At 38.5% G+C, this 18,975-nt stretch overlaps 1 protein-coding gene and 1 long non-coding RNA gene across 3 annotated transcripts; one reads left to right on the forward strand and one right to left on the reverse strand.

Annotated features, from left to right (window-relative positions):
• The first annotated feature begins 1,170 nt into the window (after positions 1 to 1,170).
• LOC122660245 lies at positions 1,171 to 3,563 on the forward strand. Its single transcript, XM_043855465.1, has 2 exons — positions 1,171 to 2,507; positions 2,623 to 3,563. Exons 1-2 carry the CDS (start codon positions 1,562 to 1,564, stop codon positions 3,114 to 3,116), a joined length of 1,440 nt encoding a protein of 479 aa, XP_043711400.1. The 5' UTR covers positions 1,171 to 1,561; the 3' UTR covers positions 3,117 to 3,563.
• Positions 3,564 to 4,485: 922 nt separating this feature from the next.
• On the reverse strand, positions 4,486 to 17,664 carry LOC122660246. Of its 2 annotated transcripts, none has more exons than XR_006332654.1 (3): positions 17,367 to 17,664; positions 14,389 to 14,648; positions 4,486 to 5,108 (listed from the first exon to the last, which is right to left on the reverse strand). It is a non-coding gene; the product is annotated as an uncharacterized LOC122660246 (long non-coding RNA). The 2 variants fall into 2 exon arrangements; XR_006332653.1 differs by having other exon boundaries at positions 4,486 to 5,262.
• Between the last annotated feature and the right edge of the window lie 1,311 nt (positions 17,665 to 18,975).

The raw sequence follows: 18,975 nt of genomic DNA on the forward strand, positions 1-18,975 counted from the left end.
GGTAAAAAGGCGCTTGACTACATGACCCACCCAATGAGGACAGGATGATGCACTACACCCTCCTGTTTTCGTGTGCCCATTAGCTTAGGGTGGGAGATGCCTATACACCAAGTGGTGGCGTGTAAATTTCTCCCTCAAAATATAATTAAGAAAGAAACAAAGGAATGCATTTAAGTAAGAGATTGTCTGAACGACACCTCTAGGGTGTATTTAAAATTTGACATCTTTTAATTGCCCCTTGTCTTGTTCTCAAAGATTCTTAAAGTTAAGGATATCAAAGGGTTTTCAAAAATAATTTGAGAGTGATATATCATTGTATCATTACCAAAATATATCATTGCCATGTACAAATTTCGATTATACAAGTGAAATGCCAATATTTACCCTCATTAGAAAAAAAAATTATCCTACTAAAAGGGCAAAAAAATAGAATTACAAATTATTCAATACCTCATGGATATCAATAAAAAATCTTTTTTTTATATATAAACAAACTATGGAGAGTGATTGTTAAGCTAGCATGACGACTCTAATCACGCTTAACGCTACATTTATGTTTGAACCAAAAAAGTACTACATTTATGTTTCTATAATTCTTGTCAACTATACGTAGCAATCCACCTTATTGCCCATATCCCACTTGTACAAGTGTCCCTATCATCTCTCTTTCTCCCCCCCCCCCCCCAACCATGGTTTTAATGCACGGTATCGGATCGAGTATCGATCATCTTTAAAATCGATACAGTATCGGCATGAATTGGCTGTATCAGACAAATTTATCCTTAGATTTCCTTTAAAATGGGTTTTCTTGACTATTTTAACTCTTGTGTGTAATGTTCCATCGATATAGTATCAGCCAGGTACCAGTATCAGTCAACATTAAAACCGTGCAATATTGAGCGTATCGGGCAATCTGATGCCAATACCTCAAACCATGTTCCCAACTCTTATTTGGTAAACTCATTTATGATATTAGGTCAAGGAAGACAAGAAGAACTATTCAAATAATTTCCATTATTATAGTTTTTTCTTCTCCTTCAATTCTGTCTAAAACAGTATTTCTAGAAGGGTTTAGAGGACGCAAGCATAAGCAAACTCTTCGCAGACTCCACCGCTCATCTTCTCTCTCTCTCCTTTGAGACCAGTAGGGAAAAAGCCTTTAATAATGGTTGGAAAGGGTGTTGGTTAGATTAGATTATTAAAGGTATGACCATAAGGAAACCGTTAATTTCTCATCTCTGAAAATTCCTCTTTTTGTATCAATTCCTTTAATTGGACTTTCACTGTTATCTTTTTTCCTCCTTTGTTCTTATTCAAATTTTACTGTTCAGAGTTGCCTTCTTCTCCTGCCTCTGCTCCTGCCTTTCTTGAATGAGTCTTTTATTCCACGGGCCTTTACCGGCATCATCTCTCAAAACAATGAATACTATTCCAACCTGCTTCTTCAAATCCAATAAGCTCCTTCTCCTTTTACAAAAATTGACGAAAAGGGTTGTCTCATAGAGAGAGATACAGAGAGTGAAACAGAGGATAAAATTGATTGCAATCAAAGGGTTGGGCGATGCAAGAATGGGTGAAAGTTACAGTGGCAGCATCGTCTGCTGCAGTTGCTATAATCGTCTTGATCGTGTTCATATGGAGATTCTGTTATTCCAGAAGACTTACTCGGATTACAGATACAACGAAGACAAGAGGGCAGAACTTACAATCAGGGATTGCGAAGCTTCACCAGGTAAGTGAATCCAGGGACCGCAAGACTCTCCATGGTTTTCATCATCCAGACAGCAAGGGAAGGGCAAATTTCTCTAAGTTCCGACATGGGGTTTTGTCGAAGCCAGCCTTCAGTTGGGCTGATCATCCTTGGCTTGTTTCAGAGGCCTTAGAGTATGGCTGGTCTAGATTTGCCTTCACGGCCCAAACTTCATCTCCTTCGACTCGACCGAGCCTGTTGGGTTTATGCGCTGCTGGTGATCAGGGACGAGAAACAGAGGCGTTTATTAGCTGGGAAGTGAGTCCAGGGTCGGTAGACTACACGCAGAAGATCAGGTTCAATCCAGGAATGAAGAAGATCGATATGGGTATCCCTCCTTTGGGTGCTTCATGCGTTATCAAGTCTGCGCTGCCCTTGCCAGGACCTACCTTGGGAAGTATTAGCTCCTTCCCTCAAGAAGCTTATCTCGAAATCACCATCTTGTCTTCTCTTTCAGAGGAGGAAATCGACTCTATCCATAGCGTTAAGAGAAGCTCTGGTGAAGGCGAGCTGAAGAAACTCATTCCACCGACTGCTAATGCTAGTGCTCAATCGGATTCATTAATCCATGTTGCAGGAACCAATGGAAGTGCCAGATTCCAAGAATTGAAACTACGGATTAAGGAAGGAGCAAAGCAGGAGGAGCCGGTGATATGGTCGGTGGGGCTCAGCGGAGGTGGGTATCCCCCACGGAAACTCCCCGGAACCTTTCCTGGATCCATTGGATTCAACTCCAATGGTTCTGTTTTCCTTGATGGTAAGTTATGCTCCGTCTCATTCATCTGTATCTGAATCTCTCTGATTACACTGTTTTAATAACTCTGTAAGACTGTAACCAACTCAAAAAACTTTACAATTTGTCCTGCAACCAGGAAATAAGCTCATCTATGAATCTGATAAGCCAGAATTGGAAAGCAGAGACAAGGTGATCGGTTGCGGTTTTGATCCATCTCAGAAGAAGGTGTTCTTCACTGTGGATTCAGAATTGGTGCACGAAATCCATTGCAAAGCGGAGGAATTCGGGAACCCACTTTACCCGACTCTAGCTGCGAATGTAGACATTACAGTTTTGATAAATTTTGGACAGACTGCTTTCAAGTATTTGCCGGCAAATGCGCAGAGAACTTCAAATCCATGTTTCATTGACCCTCTTGCTAATGGTTCTACAGCTTCTGTGGGCGATGACGATAGCCGAGAGTTCTTTTCCATAGGAAGGATTGACCCTCAATGGCTTAATCGAAATAACACCAAGACCAACAACAACAATGGTGATAACATTTCAATAGATCTCGACGGGGAATCTGAAGCTGAATTATTCGAAATAGTTTTGGATAGCTCAAGCAGATCAGGCACAGTAATGAGTTAATGCTGGGACATAATGATTTTACAAGGTCATGAACCAGCGACCTTAAATTATCAAATCCAATTTAGCTTGAATCATGAACTATATACTTCAGATTCTGCTACACTGGTGTTGGTTTAGATGTTGTCCAAATCCAAGAATGCAGCCAATTTTTTCTGTCAATTACAAGGATTCAACAAGTTCTGAGGGGAAAAAAAAAAAAAAACTTCCATCTTTCTCTGAGGTCAAGAGCTGCTACAGTTGATTCGATGACTGGCTTCAAGTTTTATTAATTTCCCAGACAGATACAAATTCAAGTTGTTTGAGGATTGCCGGCAGATTTTGACTCTCCTTGTTTATTTAGGTTTCAATTTTGTATATATTTTAGATGTTTATTACTGATCAAGTTGTAGACTTGTAATTCTATTTTCAATACTTGAATATTGTAATGCAATCACAAGATACAACATTCACTATAGTGCAGTCTACATTCTGTGCCTACGAGGTTTAACTATAGTACAGTCTACACTCTACAATACAATATAAGCACAGCCAAGGAACCTGATATCATCTTATCACAAGGGCTTTGTAAATTTTTTTTTCGGGGGGGAGTGCTTCCTTATGCCAGACTCCAAAATCATAGTTGTCTTTAACAGTTGTGAGAAGGTAAAATGCTCATGATACCATCAGATGAAGTCGGCGTTTCAGTTGCACTTGGTGAAAGCATCAGGGATTAGTTTCTTAGACAACCACTTAGGAGATATCAAGATGATGACAAATTGAAGGACATGGTACCTCATTTCCTTTGTTGGCTATATTTCATTCTTCTATCGAAAGATAATTATCACACAAATGTTAAAAGGGGGAATGAAGAAGACACAGTAAACTAGCTTGAAGAACAAATCCAGGAGGCTCAGATAGAAACCCTAAAGAGAGGTATGTGTTTAGCCTTGGATGAATCAGAAAGAAGCATAGGAATGCATCATTTGAATCAATTTCATGTAGTTTTCGAACGAATCTATCAGGTTGAACTGCAAAACCAAAGTCATTTATTCCATACAAAGTAAAAGTAAAATATACACACACCTTGTTGCACAGATGAAATGTGGAGATGCAACACCTACTTATCCATTACAATAATTTTTTGCATAGAGAGTAGATTGCCATGGCTCACTCAGATGATACAACTCAGTAGTTGTACTTGTATTTCCTTGGAAGGCCTGGATCGACAATTCTGCACTAAAAATTATTAGGAATTCCAAGGCTTAGTTGAATTCAATAGAAACAGCAATTTTGGTAAATTTATCAGGACTTAATAACTACAATTTCAAAAACAATGTTGGTAAACATATTAGGATCTCCAAACTTAATAACTACAATAACAAAAGCAACGTTGGAAACATTTTATGATATATAAAAGTAATTACTACAATAACAGAAGCAATGTTGGTTTCCAAAACCTGAATTCTAATAATAGAACAGGAAAAATATTCCTCTGTATAATTTCCATGCTCAAATCTGTGACACATTTGCCCACCAAATCAAGAGAATGAAATATGTCACCACATTGTTAGGGAGCAGTCAGTGCCACTCCAATCATACTGGCACTGAATAGGCTGATCCCATGGTTGAGAAAGGAAATACACCTACACCTGCGCAAATATACATTGATTTCCACATGAAACAGCTATTCTCCCAATGCTGCCACATAAACTTCTGATGTCCGTTCTCATCAGTGTATGAAATAGTAGATGGAAATACGTCCTTCACTAGTTCTATGTTACATCTATGTCGGCTTCGTACGCAACCCCATTCGTGATTCCCATACATAGATTTGATGTTGAGAAAAAAATGAACACCCATATGAAACCACACCAGAAAGAAATTGTGAGAATTGATAAAGAAGCTCCAGCTCTGTTCAAAAGGATATTTCAAGCGCGTGCCCTTGCCATCAAGTAATGAGCAAAGAGGAGTTCATTGAAGATGATTTAGAGCACTGGTAGAACAATCAACATCCTGCATGCAAAGTAATCCAGTGCACAACATTTAAGAGACTATCTGGAAATAACATGCCAAAGAAGTATCAATAGTCTGATATTTCCAAATCAAAACAAGTCAGTAGAGGTTACAAAACAGTACATGCAACTGGAGCTCCAAACCTGTTTGGCATCTACCAAAGTAGCCAATACAAAAAATAGAAAATTGGAATTAATCATACCAAGCTTACATATGCAAATACATAGAACAATAGTTCATTCACCAAACCTTGAAAATACTTTTGTTAGCTCCTGCTCTAATCATGCTAGCCCCAAATTAGCCACAAAAAGTGTTGGGCAAGGGACAGTATTTTGCAGAACATGAGGTGCTGATGAATTCCTCTGCTAATGTAGGAAAATTCGTCAGAAATGCACAAGTTGGTTGAGAGATGTCATGACCCATCATGCAATGGTATAAAAGGAATGTAAAAGTAAAGTGATCCAACTTAGTCTAATACACCATCCTACCAATGGCCATTATAGTGATAAGGGAGCTATAGAAATTATCTATGCAATGTTGTCTGGCCTCTTATAAGTGGATGAAGAATCCACATTGAACAAGTTAAATTTTGACACTCAATGGATTCAGGTTTAGCTTTCTTTGTCTTTGTGCTACTTTAGGGATATTATAGGCCTTGGTATACAACATATTGATACAAATGAATATTGGGAAGGTACACACTACGTGCTCTCTCTCTCTCTCTCTCTCTCTCTCACACACACACAAACACAAACTTCAAAATCTCATTCAAAACCACTGGGATTTCACAAAAAAAAAATTGGTTTTCACAAAGGCCGAAACAAAATTGAACGCGAGTCAATAGGAATTGAGGGAGTTGACCGGAATTTCAGCATTTCGGCCAAAATTTTTGGTTTCGGTTGGAAGTTTGGGTATCGTTTTGGAGAATCGATACATCCGCACGCTTTAGATACCATGTTTTGATCAAAATGGGTCGCAATTTCAACCCATTTCGACAGTTTCGTGCACTTCGACTCTAAGAGGGAGAAAGGCCCAAAAAACTCTAGATTTGGAATTTTTTACCAAATCACCTACATTTGGAACAAGATGTTGGGGACTATAACAACACATCTACATCGAAGATTTGTCAAATTTGAGCAAGATCTGTGCCAGATTCCAAGTTGGAGGTATGACTTTGGAAGTTCCTCTCCACCCTGAAGTTCGGCTTTTGGGTTGAACACCACTAAATGGCATCAGAGCGGATTGCCCATGAACTGGCCATGTGGGGGCCCATGGCCAAAAGCTGGGGGGAGTTGATGAAGTGAGTGCGCTCCATGGCTAGAAAATGGGAGGGGTTTTAGTCCTACATTGGTCGAGTAGTGTGCGGCTGCTAAACTTATGACCTTGGAAGGGCCTCTCCACACTGAAGTTCAGGCTTTTGTGTTGGACGCCATTAAGTGGCAGCAGAGCAGATTACCCATGCACCGGCCATGAGGGGGCCAGTGTGCTCCATGGCCAGGAATGGGAGGGGTTTTAGTCCCACATTGGTTGAGTAGTGTGCGGCTGCTAGGCTTATGGCCTTGGAAGGGCCTCCCAACCTGAAGTTCAGGCTTTTGGGTCGGACACCATTAAGAGGTATGGGTAAAGAAAGCAAGCTTGCTTGCCGAAAGAAAGCATATTATATGCATTAAGAGGAAACATAATCATAGATGCTTCTATGAAAGACAACAGACACGGACATGTCCATCTCCTTGTTACTTACTCTTATAAGAAAAATACTATTTACATGAACAAATGTGTGTCTGTGTCGAGTTTACAAGCTTCCATGACAAACAACAGACATGTCCATCTCCTTGTTACGTATGACTAGAGAAAGAACGAGATGATACAACCTGCCAAAGTGCCCATCCAGGGTAACAAGTGTGTCATAAAAAAAAAACAATAGAACAGGCAATAACAAACAAGAAAACATAGAGATTGTAATAGGTTCATTGAGAAAAAGTAATCCTGCAACATAATCTAGGTCTCATCAACCCTTGGTTGGCAATGCCATAGTTTGAGAACTCGCGAGATCTCGCCGAGTTTCTCGGTTTTTGGAAAAGCCGAGACGAGACTACCTGCGAGTCTCAAAAGTGCAATATCTCGGCGAGATCTCGGATCTCGGTTTGGATCTCGGTTTCGACCGATTATTTTAACCCACCTACCACTTAAATACCTTACCTAACTGGACAAAACTCGACATATCTCGGCGAGATCTCGGATCTCGGGTCCAGATCTCGGGTTGACCCAAAGTTGAGGCTTCAAGTTGGAAAAAAAAATGCACCAACTCGGCGAGATCTCGACTCGTCTTGGTTTTTCCAAGAGCCGAGTTGGTACCGAGACCCGAGTTTTAGTACCTTGGGCAATGCTATCTACCAACTCATTGGTCAATCTAGACTACCCATGGAATAAGGAGTTTGACAAAGTAGCTAGAGATTTGATATTCATAATACAACTCAACTCGGCCTTATCCCAACTAAATGGGGTCGGCTACATGGATCCTTTTTCTCCAATCAGCTCTAATCAACGCCATACTTGTTACTAGCCGTAAGTTATGCATGTATTTCCACACCACTTCTCCTAGAGTCATTTTAGGCCTACCAATGGCTCTTTTAGCTCCTTCAATCTAATCAAATCACTCCTCCATATTGGAGCATTCGAAGGCCTCCATTGCACATGTCCATGCCATTTCAATTGACTTTCTCACAACTTATCATGTGTCGGAGCTACTCCTAAATTGGCTCTAATATGCTTATTTTATCTTTTAAAGTTCTACCACTCATCCATCTCAACAATCTCATTTTAGCAATGCTAAATTTGCTTATAAGTTGTGTCTTCACTACCCAACATTCAGCTCCATACATCATTGTTAGTCGTATAACTGTCTTATAAATTTTCCTTTGAGTTTTAAAAGATTCATTGATCACACGATTCAGACCACACTCCGGAAGCACCCCTCCAATTCATCCACACTATTCTAATTCTTTATGCAACATTTTCTCCTTTATTTATGATTGAACCTAGGTACCTAAAATTTTCACTTTCCGGTATCTCTCTATCATCAATTTTCACCACCACCCTTTCAGTCAAGGTTTAAAGTATTGGTATCGGGTATCGTATTGGTCGGGTGATTTTAAGAGACATATCGTATCGTATCGTTTCAGAGATACGTATCGAACAATAGAAATGGTCAAGATACACATGGAAATACACTTTTGGAACAAAAAACAATATAAATAAGCAATATTTAATAAGTGTCATGCATAAAACCTAAAATGGTGAATAATGTATAACCAAACAAGTGCATTAAATTGAAATTGTTATAAAAGATGAAGTTTCTCACATGTTGTAATCGTCTATAGTCCTGAAGAGTATTGGATGATGCGAAGGATGATGTTGTAGCACTCCTTGATTCGTTTTTTAGTTTAAAAGTGTGAAAAAACAAGATTAAATGCAAGATTTTAGACTATTGGTTGAGAGTTTTCCTTCATTTTTTCGTTAGATTAGGAATTGTATCGAGTCTGTGAGTGAAAATGGTTTTTTTATAGAATGTATCGATGGTATCGGTACGTATCGGTGATGTATCGGTATGTATCGAACCGTATTGGCCGATATGTATCGATACGTATTAAACCATCCACTGAACCCTTTACTGGACGTATCGATACCATCGATACGTATCGGTCGTATCGTATTGTATCAGCCCGTATCGGTCGATACATTTCGATACAATTCCAGATAGTTCATTAAAAAAAAAAAAAAAAGGAGACGTATCGATATGCATCATATCGGTCCGTATCGTATCGTATCGGTCGATACTTTAAACCATGCTTCCAGTTCTATTGTTACTAAAGATACACTCCATATACTCTATTTTTGTTATTCTTATCTTAAAACCTTTTGATCCCAAGGACGATCTCCATAATTCCAACGTTGCATTTATCCCTGCTTTTGTTTCATTCACCAAATCAATATCATCAGCCAAAAACAAAGTCTCCTCTATAGTTATTACTGCTTTGAATATCACCTTTATTTTTATAAATCGGAACCCCAAAGTCTCCTCCATTCATGTTGCATTTTTCGTATGCTCATAATCTTATTAAATAACTTAGTTAGCTAAGTTATTCAACAGATTCCTAAGCTCTTCCACACCTCTATTGGAATGCCAGCTAGACCTATTGTTTTACCTATTTTCATCTTCTTTAAAACTTCCTGTACTTCAAACACCATAGGTTTTCATATATATCTAATACTTTTGGTTTTTTTTTTTTTTATGGTTATTACAATCTTCTAGAACATTATTAATTGAGTTGTTTTCATTTAATAAGTTGTAGAAATAATTTTTCCATCTCTTTTTAATATCCTCATCACTTTTAATGCATCTAATATGGTTGAAATCTCTATTCTTCCTTTCCCTCATATTAGCTAGTTTATAGATTTCTTTTTCCCCTTCCTTTGAGCTCAAATTGTTATAGAGATCCTCATATTTCTTAGTCCTTGCTTTTCCTACTAGCTTCTTAGCTTCATCTATAGCAAATTTATGCATTTGTAAATCCTCATCCTTAGTCCTTTGCCAAGTTTTAAACTTGATTCTTAACCTTAATGATTGCTTAAATTTCATCATCCCACCACCACCAACAACAACAACAACAACAACATAGCCTTATCCCAACTAAATGAGGTCGGCCACATGGATCCTTGCTCTCTATTCAGTTTTATTCAAAGTTGTAGGAGGCCTAAGCTATGCATGTCTTTCCTCACCACTTCTCCTATGGCTAATTTAGGCCTGCCCTAGCTCATCCACCACCAAGTTTCCTTAGATGAATTTTTCGTTTTCCTTTAGATTTGCCTGGAACCTCTTTTTTTTCATTCTTAATATAAGTAGTCATCTCATTCCACATCATATTAGTATCTCCATCGAAGTCCCACTTTACTTGTTTTACTAATGTATCAGCAAATGTCTTCAGGTTTTCTCCTTTTAAGTTCCACCATCTTATCCTAGGGCAAATAATCTCACATTTCGTACAATCAGTATTTTAAAACACATATTAATGATTATTGATCTATGTTGCGTGGTTAGGCTCTCCCTAGGTATAACCTTAAAATCTTTACAAAATAACCTATTGGTCCTTCTAATTAAAAAAAAAAATCTATTCGGCTACTAATTTGTCCACTTTTGAAGGTTATTAAATGTTCTTCTCTATTTTCAAAGCAAGTGGTTACTACTGATAGATCACCAGTCATAGCAAATTCTAAAACTAAAGTCTCCTCATTCCTATCTCCAAAACCATATCTTCCATGATTCTTTCATAACATCTACTATCTCTTCCAATGTGACCATTTAGATCACCCCTATAATAATATTTTCTCCTTGACAAATTCCTTGAACTAATCTATCCATGTGTTCCCAAAATTGTTTCTTTATAATTTTCATCTAATCCTATTAGGGTGCATAAGCACTAATTATATTGATTATCTCTTATCCTAACACAAGTTTGGTGGATATTATCCCATCACCAATTTGTTTAACATCTACAACATCATTTTTTAAAGGGAAAATTACACTGCCACCCCCTGAGGTTTGTACTAAATACATAGTGACCCCCTGTGTTTCTAAATTATACAACCGCACCCCCTGAGTTCCCACTCCGTTAGTTAAGTGTTACGGTGTTGGTTAAGTTTGCCTCAAATGACTAATATACCCCTTTCAGGATGTGAGCTTACCATTTTGCCCATAGGGCATCCCTACCTTCACACCCCCCCTTCCACTGTTACTCGAATCAGACAGAGGGTTTAGGATTGGAAGGAAGAGATTCTTCATGGCTCCTTCGTTTTTCCCTTTATTTTTCTAGAGTTTTTGCATTTCCTCAGACTGAGATTACCAGTGGAAGCTTCAATTTCGCCGAGCTTAAGGTAGGGCTTTGCAACTCTCGTGCGATTTTGATATGGACTTTGTCTATTGTCGTTGTATGTATGATCCCCACGTATTACGGATCTCCTTCCAAACCAGAACTCGTAAGTGGTTGCGCAGATGACATTCCTGATTCCTTTCTTTGCTAATTTATTCTCCATGGAAAATGATGGATTTGGGGCGATGTAAGAGATGGTATATTTTGATCCCAGCTGATTTCTCATTTCGAAGCATGTCCTTTTACTCTTCTTCAACTGTTATCTTTCTACTATCTCTTCCACTAAGAGGTACTTTCCTTTCCCCAAGTGATCAATCAGGTTTATCCAGCCCAAAATTTAAGCGTTTAATTTTTTTTTTTTTCCTTTTAAAAGTACATAAAACAAAGAAAGACTGGGCTCAAATAGGCAGTGATATCAAAACACTAGTGATGCAGATCTGGTAGACGGACCTGCTAGTGGTGTGTTTCAAATAAAAAACTATGATCAAAACTGCTTATTTGAACAATATTGAAGGAGGGATTCTAAGCAGGATCTTTGTAGAACAATAGTTGTTGTTATAAAGAATATCAGGCAGCAGAATGGCCTTGTTTCAGTACCTAGTATTCTCAAACAATCAAATTTTCAAGGGTTCGATAATAATATAAAATTGATATTAAATAGAAAACGGAAAGAACAGATCAATCAGAAAAGAATAAGCTCATGAGAAAACATAGAACCAGTAGAGGAAGACGACGGAGAAAGACTGGAGAACACAATCCTACGCAGGAGAGTAGCGTAGCTCATAAAGTCTAGTGATGGGATTTCCACAAAAGAAAACTTAAAACAGCTGATAACATGACAAGAAATCAATCCAACGAGATGGTGAAAAAGAAAACCCTAAATCCACAACAAAAACAGATCTATAAATTATATCTATGATGTTCTTTGCAGATGGTTTTTCTAGATCCGCCACCGTAGGTATCATTTTGACGTAAATGATTGCCTTTCTCTGTACACCGCCTACCGCTTTGGAGCTTGAAATTCTTCTGCAACGATTTTCTTCCTTCGAACCCTAAACCCTCTTTCTGATTTGAGTAATAGGGAAAGGGGGGTGTGAAGGTAGGGATGCCCTATGGGCAAAATGGTAAGCTCATACCCTGAAAGGGGTATATTAGTCATTTGAGGGCAAACTTAAACAACACCATGACGCTTAACTAACGGAGTAGGAACTCAGGAGATGCGGCTGTATAATTTAGAAACACAGGGGTCGCTCTCTATTTAGTACAAACCTCAGGGGGTGGCAGTGTAATTTTCCCTTTTTTAAATCTTTATCTACTACTATTCCCACCCCACTTCTATTATTTTTATTCTCAATATACCAAAGTTTATAGTTATCTAATTCCTTAGTTTTTAACCCTTCCATCTAGTCTCTTGTATACAAGTTATGTTAATTATTCTTCTTCTCATTATATCTATCATTTCTAAACTCTCTCCCATTAAAGTTCTTATGTTCCAAGATACTAATCTAATCCTATGCTTTTGGACTAGCTTCTTTACCCGCACTTGTCCATGGTGCGAGAATCCTCACCCACCGAAGCGGAGTGTAAATTACAGGGATTTCCTGGCAACCCATTGCTCACTATTCACTACACCCGGGTCATAGTGCAATGCATCACTTCCGAGGGACGCCCTAGCATAAGGTCGAAAATATAAAGTTATAGGATCCATACAAAAGAGTTTGGCTAATGTTTTTATGATGCCGACCGCTGACCTGACGCACCAACCATCCTTCTTTATCCGGGATTGGGACCGGCAGCATCAAACACTGGCTCATCCACATAATGACATTAGCCTTCAATGCTCACTTGGTCAAACCCCTTCTAAGAACATAGTCCACGCCAATGAAGAGAAAGAATCTTAGCTCTTGCATAATCTCCTTCTCCTGAAGGACCCAATTAAGTAGGCTCCAGCCACCCAACTACCCATAATCATAATGCTGCTGATACTGGATGTAACCAGGCTACCGACGGAGTGCCTATTAAAATTCAAATTCAGAATCCAGGATGATGTTGCCAAATATTTTCAATAGCCATGGTGGCATAGAAAAACTATGAATAATCATTAGCTGCTGCCCAAAGTGCTATATTGATTGCAATCCTGTTAATCAATCTCCAAGTCAGAGAACCTACGCAGAAATAACCTGGTATTTCTTCTGGACAAGCTTATGTTTTCAGAGATATCAACATTTCTTTTCATAATATTATTCATCAGACATCAATTACAGTTTAATGACAGTCTGCTCAAGACCAAAGGCAAGAATATATCAACTGATTCAAAGCTCTTGAGGTGTTTCATCCTCTTCTATAGGCAATCACCAACTAGCTGTTTGCCCCTAGTATTCTTTTACCTCAAGTGATAGTGAGAAGACTCAATAAAAAACATCCTTTACTTGGCAAAGTCAGATAAAATTTTACTTATATCATGTGTTGAACTGTTGATTGTTCTTCATAGTCCTGCCTATATGGTACTGACATTTGGTATTAATATAATCTTTTATCTTTCTTACACTACCATGGATCTTAGTACATTTTATGTGAGAAAATATTAAAAAAAAAAAAAGAGAGATTTTCCTATAATTGCATTGAATTGGAAACTAATTGCAGATTGAAAGGTAAGCCTCACCAATTTCATAGCACCCATTTCACCAACACCACCACTAGCGAAGTCCCCATGACAGAAATAAAGAAAAAATAGGCAAAAGAATTAGAAAAATGCCACAGTTTCTGTTTACAAGGTCAGTACCAAACTACAGTCTAGGAAACAGGGGCTTGCATTAGATGCTTTTACCAGGCCATAGACCTTTCAGCTAGAATTTAATAGGACATATACAACAATTATACGTATTATGCAGAGAAGTAATCACTCTTAAATAAGAAAGTTGTGCTTAAGTCGTGCAGAATACCTTTGCGAAGATGGATAACCAGTTATGTTGTAAGAAGAATTACTCAATCCAGGCATGTGAATATTGCTGACAACACCTGTTAGTGTCAAGCGTGCCAAACATGTGCAAAAGTGAGCTTTTAGAAGTATGTGTTTTCCATGTGACTAAGACACTAACTCATAAGGAAGAAAATGTAGCATGCACAACTAAGGTGGAATGAAATAAGTGAGTCTAAAATTTTGGAAAAAAAAATTGGGAACCAAACATACAAAAAGTACCCAAATTCGCAAAACAAGATGTCATATCAAACATGAAAACAAGATGGAGGAAAATATATATATATATATATGTATATATATAGTGTCAGCAATAATCTACTTTGAGCAAACACTAACTCCTCAGACTCTAAACATGTGTGGAGAATTATCTTACCAGAGTCAGGAATTCTTCCAGGAATTACAGCATATCCCTCCCCTAACTTCCTTTTCAGAAGAACCAGCCCATCTGTTTCTTAGTTTTAGGACAGCATCAACATTGGAGAAGATTTTTCTTTTAAATGAAAAGGAAAATGAGTAATTTAAGCGGAAGAAATTCAACTTGCAATAGACCTGTTCTTGAGCGCCTAGATCTGAATTCAATTTTGTAAGATCTATATACAAAGTTGACTTCTTCTCAAGGTCAAACACCAGTCCCTACAACCAGAGTTAGACATAAGAGCTCTCAGTACCAGACAATGAGAACTGAGATAAAGTAACATTGTAGACAAATGCAAAATTTCAATGATCCTAATTTGTTTTTATCCATAAGCTGAGGGTGTTATGCAGAACAGCATTCTCTAAAAAAGATGCCCAAAATAAAACTAACCTGGATAGGTGTCCAACAAGGATGGTATTATAGGTTGCTTTTTCCTACCACAAAAGTAGGACTAGAATTCTTTACCATAGCATCACAAAGATTGAAACCAAGAGAAGCCCATCAATTAGAATTAACATTATTAGTTTCTTCAGCCAGTTTCAGATAAAATATTCTTTCTCGAACTAGGTAGCCAAACAGTAACTTAGAAAAGCCATATCCTAAGTAAAAAAGGATATAAAACCATTATCAGACACTCTTCACAAATAGGTGACCTCAAAATTCAAAGGAGCATCAACATATTCATCAAGAAACAAGGATCATCATGTGTGCAACAAGGGATGGAGAAAATGAAACAGCCCACAACATATAACCAATGCACTTGTCTAGACATTAAGCCTTTGTTTATTAGTAGGCTCTGGGAACAGCCTGAGTTGTTAAACAATTACTGCATACTAGTAGGTCAAGTCACACATATCCAGAAGCACTGAAGCAGTTTCACTTGCATTATTTGGCATAATTCTATTCATTTTACTCCCTTTTTTTTTTTGGGAGTGGTTTTAATGAGCTAATACACGAAAAGATTAACAGCACCTATCTCTTAAGAAATATTATAAGCATAGCAGCTTCTTCTTTTCTTTCTTTTCTTTTTTTTTTTAGGGGTAGTAATGCAAAACATGTTATCTTCCAAGTGGAACTTTTTTTTTTGGATGGTGGGGAGGGGTGGGGGAGAGGAGAAGGTTAACTTAAGAAAGAAAATTCCAAATACAAGCATCTCTAGCATTCTTAGCAACAAACAAAATGACAGTACCATGCAAGCAAAATACAAATTCCTCTACAAAAGTAAAAAATCGTGCAAATTAAAAATGTTGTGTTTTCAACTATACACTTTAGTAAAACTAAAATCTTCAAAAGAACAAAGTTATTTCTTAATTTCAATAAAAGAAAGAACTAGCTTTCACAGCCGCGTGATTTTCTTGTTAGCACACAGACTCTACCAAATATCGAAGAACAGGTTAAATAGGAGAGCAGCTGCAGACACACAAAAATGTATGATGTACTACTCTTCCCTTGTTTCTTCATGGTCCAACTTCTTAAAAAAGAATTGACTCTCTTAAACAATTTTGAAACCACTGTTCTGACACAGAATACAGAGATTGAACTGAAAATCAACACATAACTAGATTACTACATGGGCAATATGCCCACAAAGTTGAGCTATAACCAAACTGCCATGTTGTAAACACAGTGACACTGCAATTTTGCATGTGCCATTATCGGTGCTAGAAACCTGCTCCAATCTAATATTATACATTTGAATCTTACATACACAATGTGTTATGTATGTCTCAAATTCTTGGACCCGTTTGGAAGAATGACCCGTTCCGACATTTTTGGTGGCAACCCGAATGGAACTTTTTCTGAGATTTGTGATGGTAGCGGAGGACTTGACCCGACCCGATCTGATGGAGGAGTATTTATATTCTTTACCCGCTTTATTGTAAAGATAGTCAGATTTGGGGTTTTCATTTTAGGGTTTTAGGGAGAGAGCAGAAGCGCCGTTTTGGGTGTTCTTGAGGGTTCTCCATTGTAACTTTCTCCGATTTACATAGTGAAACAGCTTCACCTTCGCCCGTGGACGTAGCACACCATACTGGTATGTGAACCACATTAAATCTCCGTGTCGTCTTGCTCTGTTTTTGTTTCTTTTCGTGTTTTGGTTGGTGTATGCTCTAACACAATGGTTCACAGCCTAGCGGTCTGGCGTTCCACTTTGAATGGTCTAACAACGCAGCAATAAAACCACACAGTTCCTCGACTACTCAAGATCTAGGACTAGATTGTGCGGACCGAAACTTTGACATTATTAGATGTCCAAACAGTCCATGAAAGCACGGCTCTTTTACCCGTGGTTTAGTCAAAACATAACGAACTAGTTCATCACACATTCTAGAACAACTTATCAGAAGGTAAATTAGATAATTCTCCTTAGTCTGCTAGAAAGAGTAAAAATCAAATGTTAGAGGGTTGTGTTATCGGGACACCCACGAGAGGACGTTTACAAAATGTCACCTGGCATCAAATATCTGCAATGTGGTAGCTTCAATGAGCCCAAATTTTGCAGCATTGCAGGCAAGTAAATCACATCTTCGGATTTATAAGTAGTTCAATCATTTCATTCAACTACGCTCTGATTGATTTGTAGTTAAGGCAAGCCAGCAGGCCAATTACTGATTTATGTTTACCTAGTATTCAATTAAAGAAATACCCAACACCCAATTGGATCCCCGTTTTCCTTTTTCCTTCTGTTCATTAATCGAGCTTTGTGATTTCACTCCCAGGAAGAGGATTTTTAAAATGTCCTAACTCCAAGAGCTCGAAAGATTCCGCCCAACAAGGTCAGATAATAGTACAACCACAATGTAGCTGCAAAAACTCATGTAAACTTGAACACCAAAATCGAACCCAACGTGGAACGATAAAGTGAGTAGAGTAAAAGTAGACAGATAAGGGTGGAGGGGTAAGGAGTCGAGGAGGTAGGGTAGGATTTTAGTTACCTGTGAACTTTGGGTGGAGCTCCTGAGCTGGGTAGACTGGTAGCCATGGAATTCCCGAAAGAGGTTGAAAATCTCGCGAGGTTTTACGTCTTCAGGAGGCCCTGCGATATAAAGGGTTCGAACGTAATCTTGAGGTTGAGGAGGGCTTGTAGCATAGTGGGCGAACGGAGGCTGCGGCTGGTATTGCTAAGGTAGGTGAACCTGAGAAAGGAGCGACGGTGGAGGTACTGAAGCAGCCGCCCCGAGAGGTGGCGCTGGCGTTGGAGGATCCTAATATTATGGGGTAGTGAGAGTTGTGCAGACCCCACAGCTACGGTGTCCATTGAAGAAGAAGAGAAATTCCGATCGCTGACTTTTCATTCGTCAAGTAGACGTGCGTCGAAGCAGCTGAACCTCCACCAAAGAATACCAATTCCGAGAGACAGATCATCATACATCACATTCAACACATGTCATATTTTTCTTCATTACTGCCGCTTGCCCATCCTGCCTGTGTCCTTCCTGACATAGGCAGGGGCGCAATGACCGCTTTACCCATTGCCCAAGATTCCTGCCTCGATGGGATAAAGGCCGTTGTTGCGCCCTGCATGTGTGAGGAAGCACACAGGTAGGATGGACAGCCGATAGTAGAGGAGCAAAATCCTCTCATGTACAATTTAATATGGAAGCGTGGACCTTGCACATGCATGGGACCAATGAGAGTTCATGCAGAAGCTTCATGGGAGTGTGGATTTCCACCTGTCATATGGGCGGGGTGATCATTTCGACCTCCACTGTGTCAGTCACTTCCCACACAAATAACTTTTTTCCTATAGAATTTATTGTCATTCACAAGATTTAAATTTCAATCCCATTACCACAATCTATAGAATAAAATGGCCTTTCAATATTTAAAATTGAATTACGAATTGATTATTCATATATTAAATTAATCTAGGGAAATTTTCATGTACCTCCCCTGAGGTATAACGTAATTACAAAAACATCTCTAAGTTTTAGGAAATTTTGCATGTCCCCCTGAGGTTTTTAAAAGTTAACACATGCCTCCATTCCGTTAATTTATGACCAACAATATTAAAATTAAGGGATAAAGTGACAAAAATGCCTTTGTAAGTAGGAAAAAAACAAGCAACTCATCTTCCCCAAATTGTTTAGGATTTGAAAAAAAAAGAAGATGAATTATAAATATCCTTCCTAGAATTCGAAACAGAGAAGAAGTTGATTGTCCATCACATACAGCTTTCCCTCGGAAACCAAACCAAACCCATCCCCATAAGGAAGGCCCTCTCTAACATTTTCATTTTCATTTTCAAGGTGGATTCAAGCAAATGGAGAACTTCACCAAGAATCCCCACAACTAATTTTGCCTACTTAAGAAGAGTAAGTATTTCTACCTCTCATTTAATGGTAATGAAAGGCGAGAACTTACAAGATCCCTACCACGGCTAAGAGAAGCTTTTTATGCATAGAGTGCTCTTTTGAATGAAAGATCATGAGAGCCTGGAGATGATAAAGGACATTCTGTAATCTTCTGAGATTATACCCAAAGCAGAAGAGTGGTGGTCCATAGCCTTCAATGCGGAAGAGCTCAGACTCGTAGTCTCTTCAA

This window comes from Telopea speciosissima, chromosome 4, assembly GCF_018873765.1.
Source record: "Telopea speciosissima isolate NSW1024214 ecotype Mountain lineage chromosome 4, Tspe_v1, whole genome shotgun sequence".
In the NCBI taxonomy this organism is placed as follows: Eukaryota; Viridiplantae; Streptophyta; class Magnoliopsida; order Proteales; family Proteaceae; genus Telopea; species Telopea speciosissima.

What these genes read in the sequence shown, in the direction of transcription:
- LOC122660245 (XM_043855465.1), top strand. Translation starts at nt 1,562, where the DNA reads ATGCAAGAATGGGTGAAAGTTACAGTGGCAGCATCGTCTGCTGCAGTT. An exon ending in TGGTTCTGTTTTCCTTGATG is followed by an intron (nt 2,508 to 2,622) that starts GTAAGTTATGCT and finishes TCCTGCAACCAG; the next exon opens with GAAATAAGCTCATCTATGAA.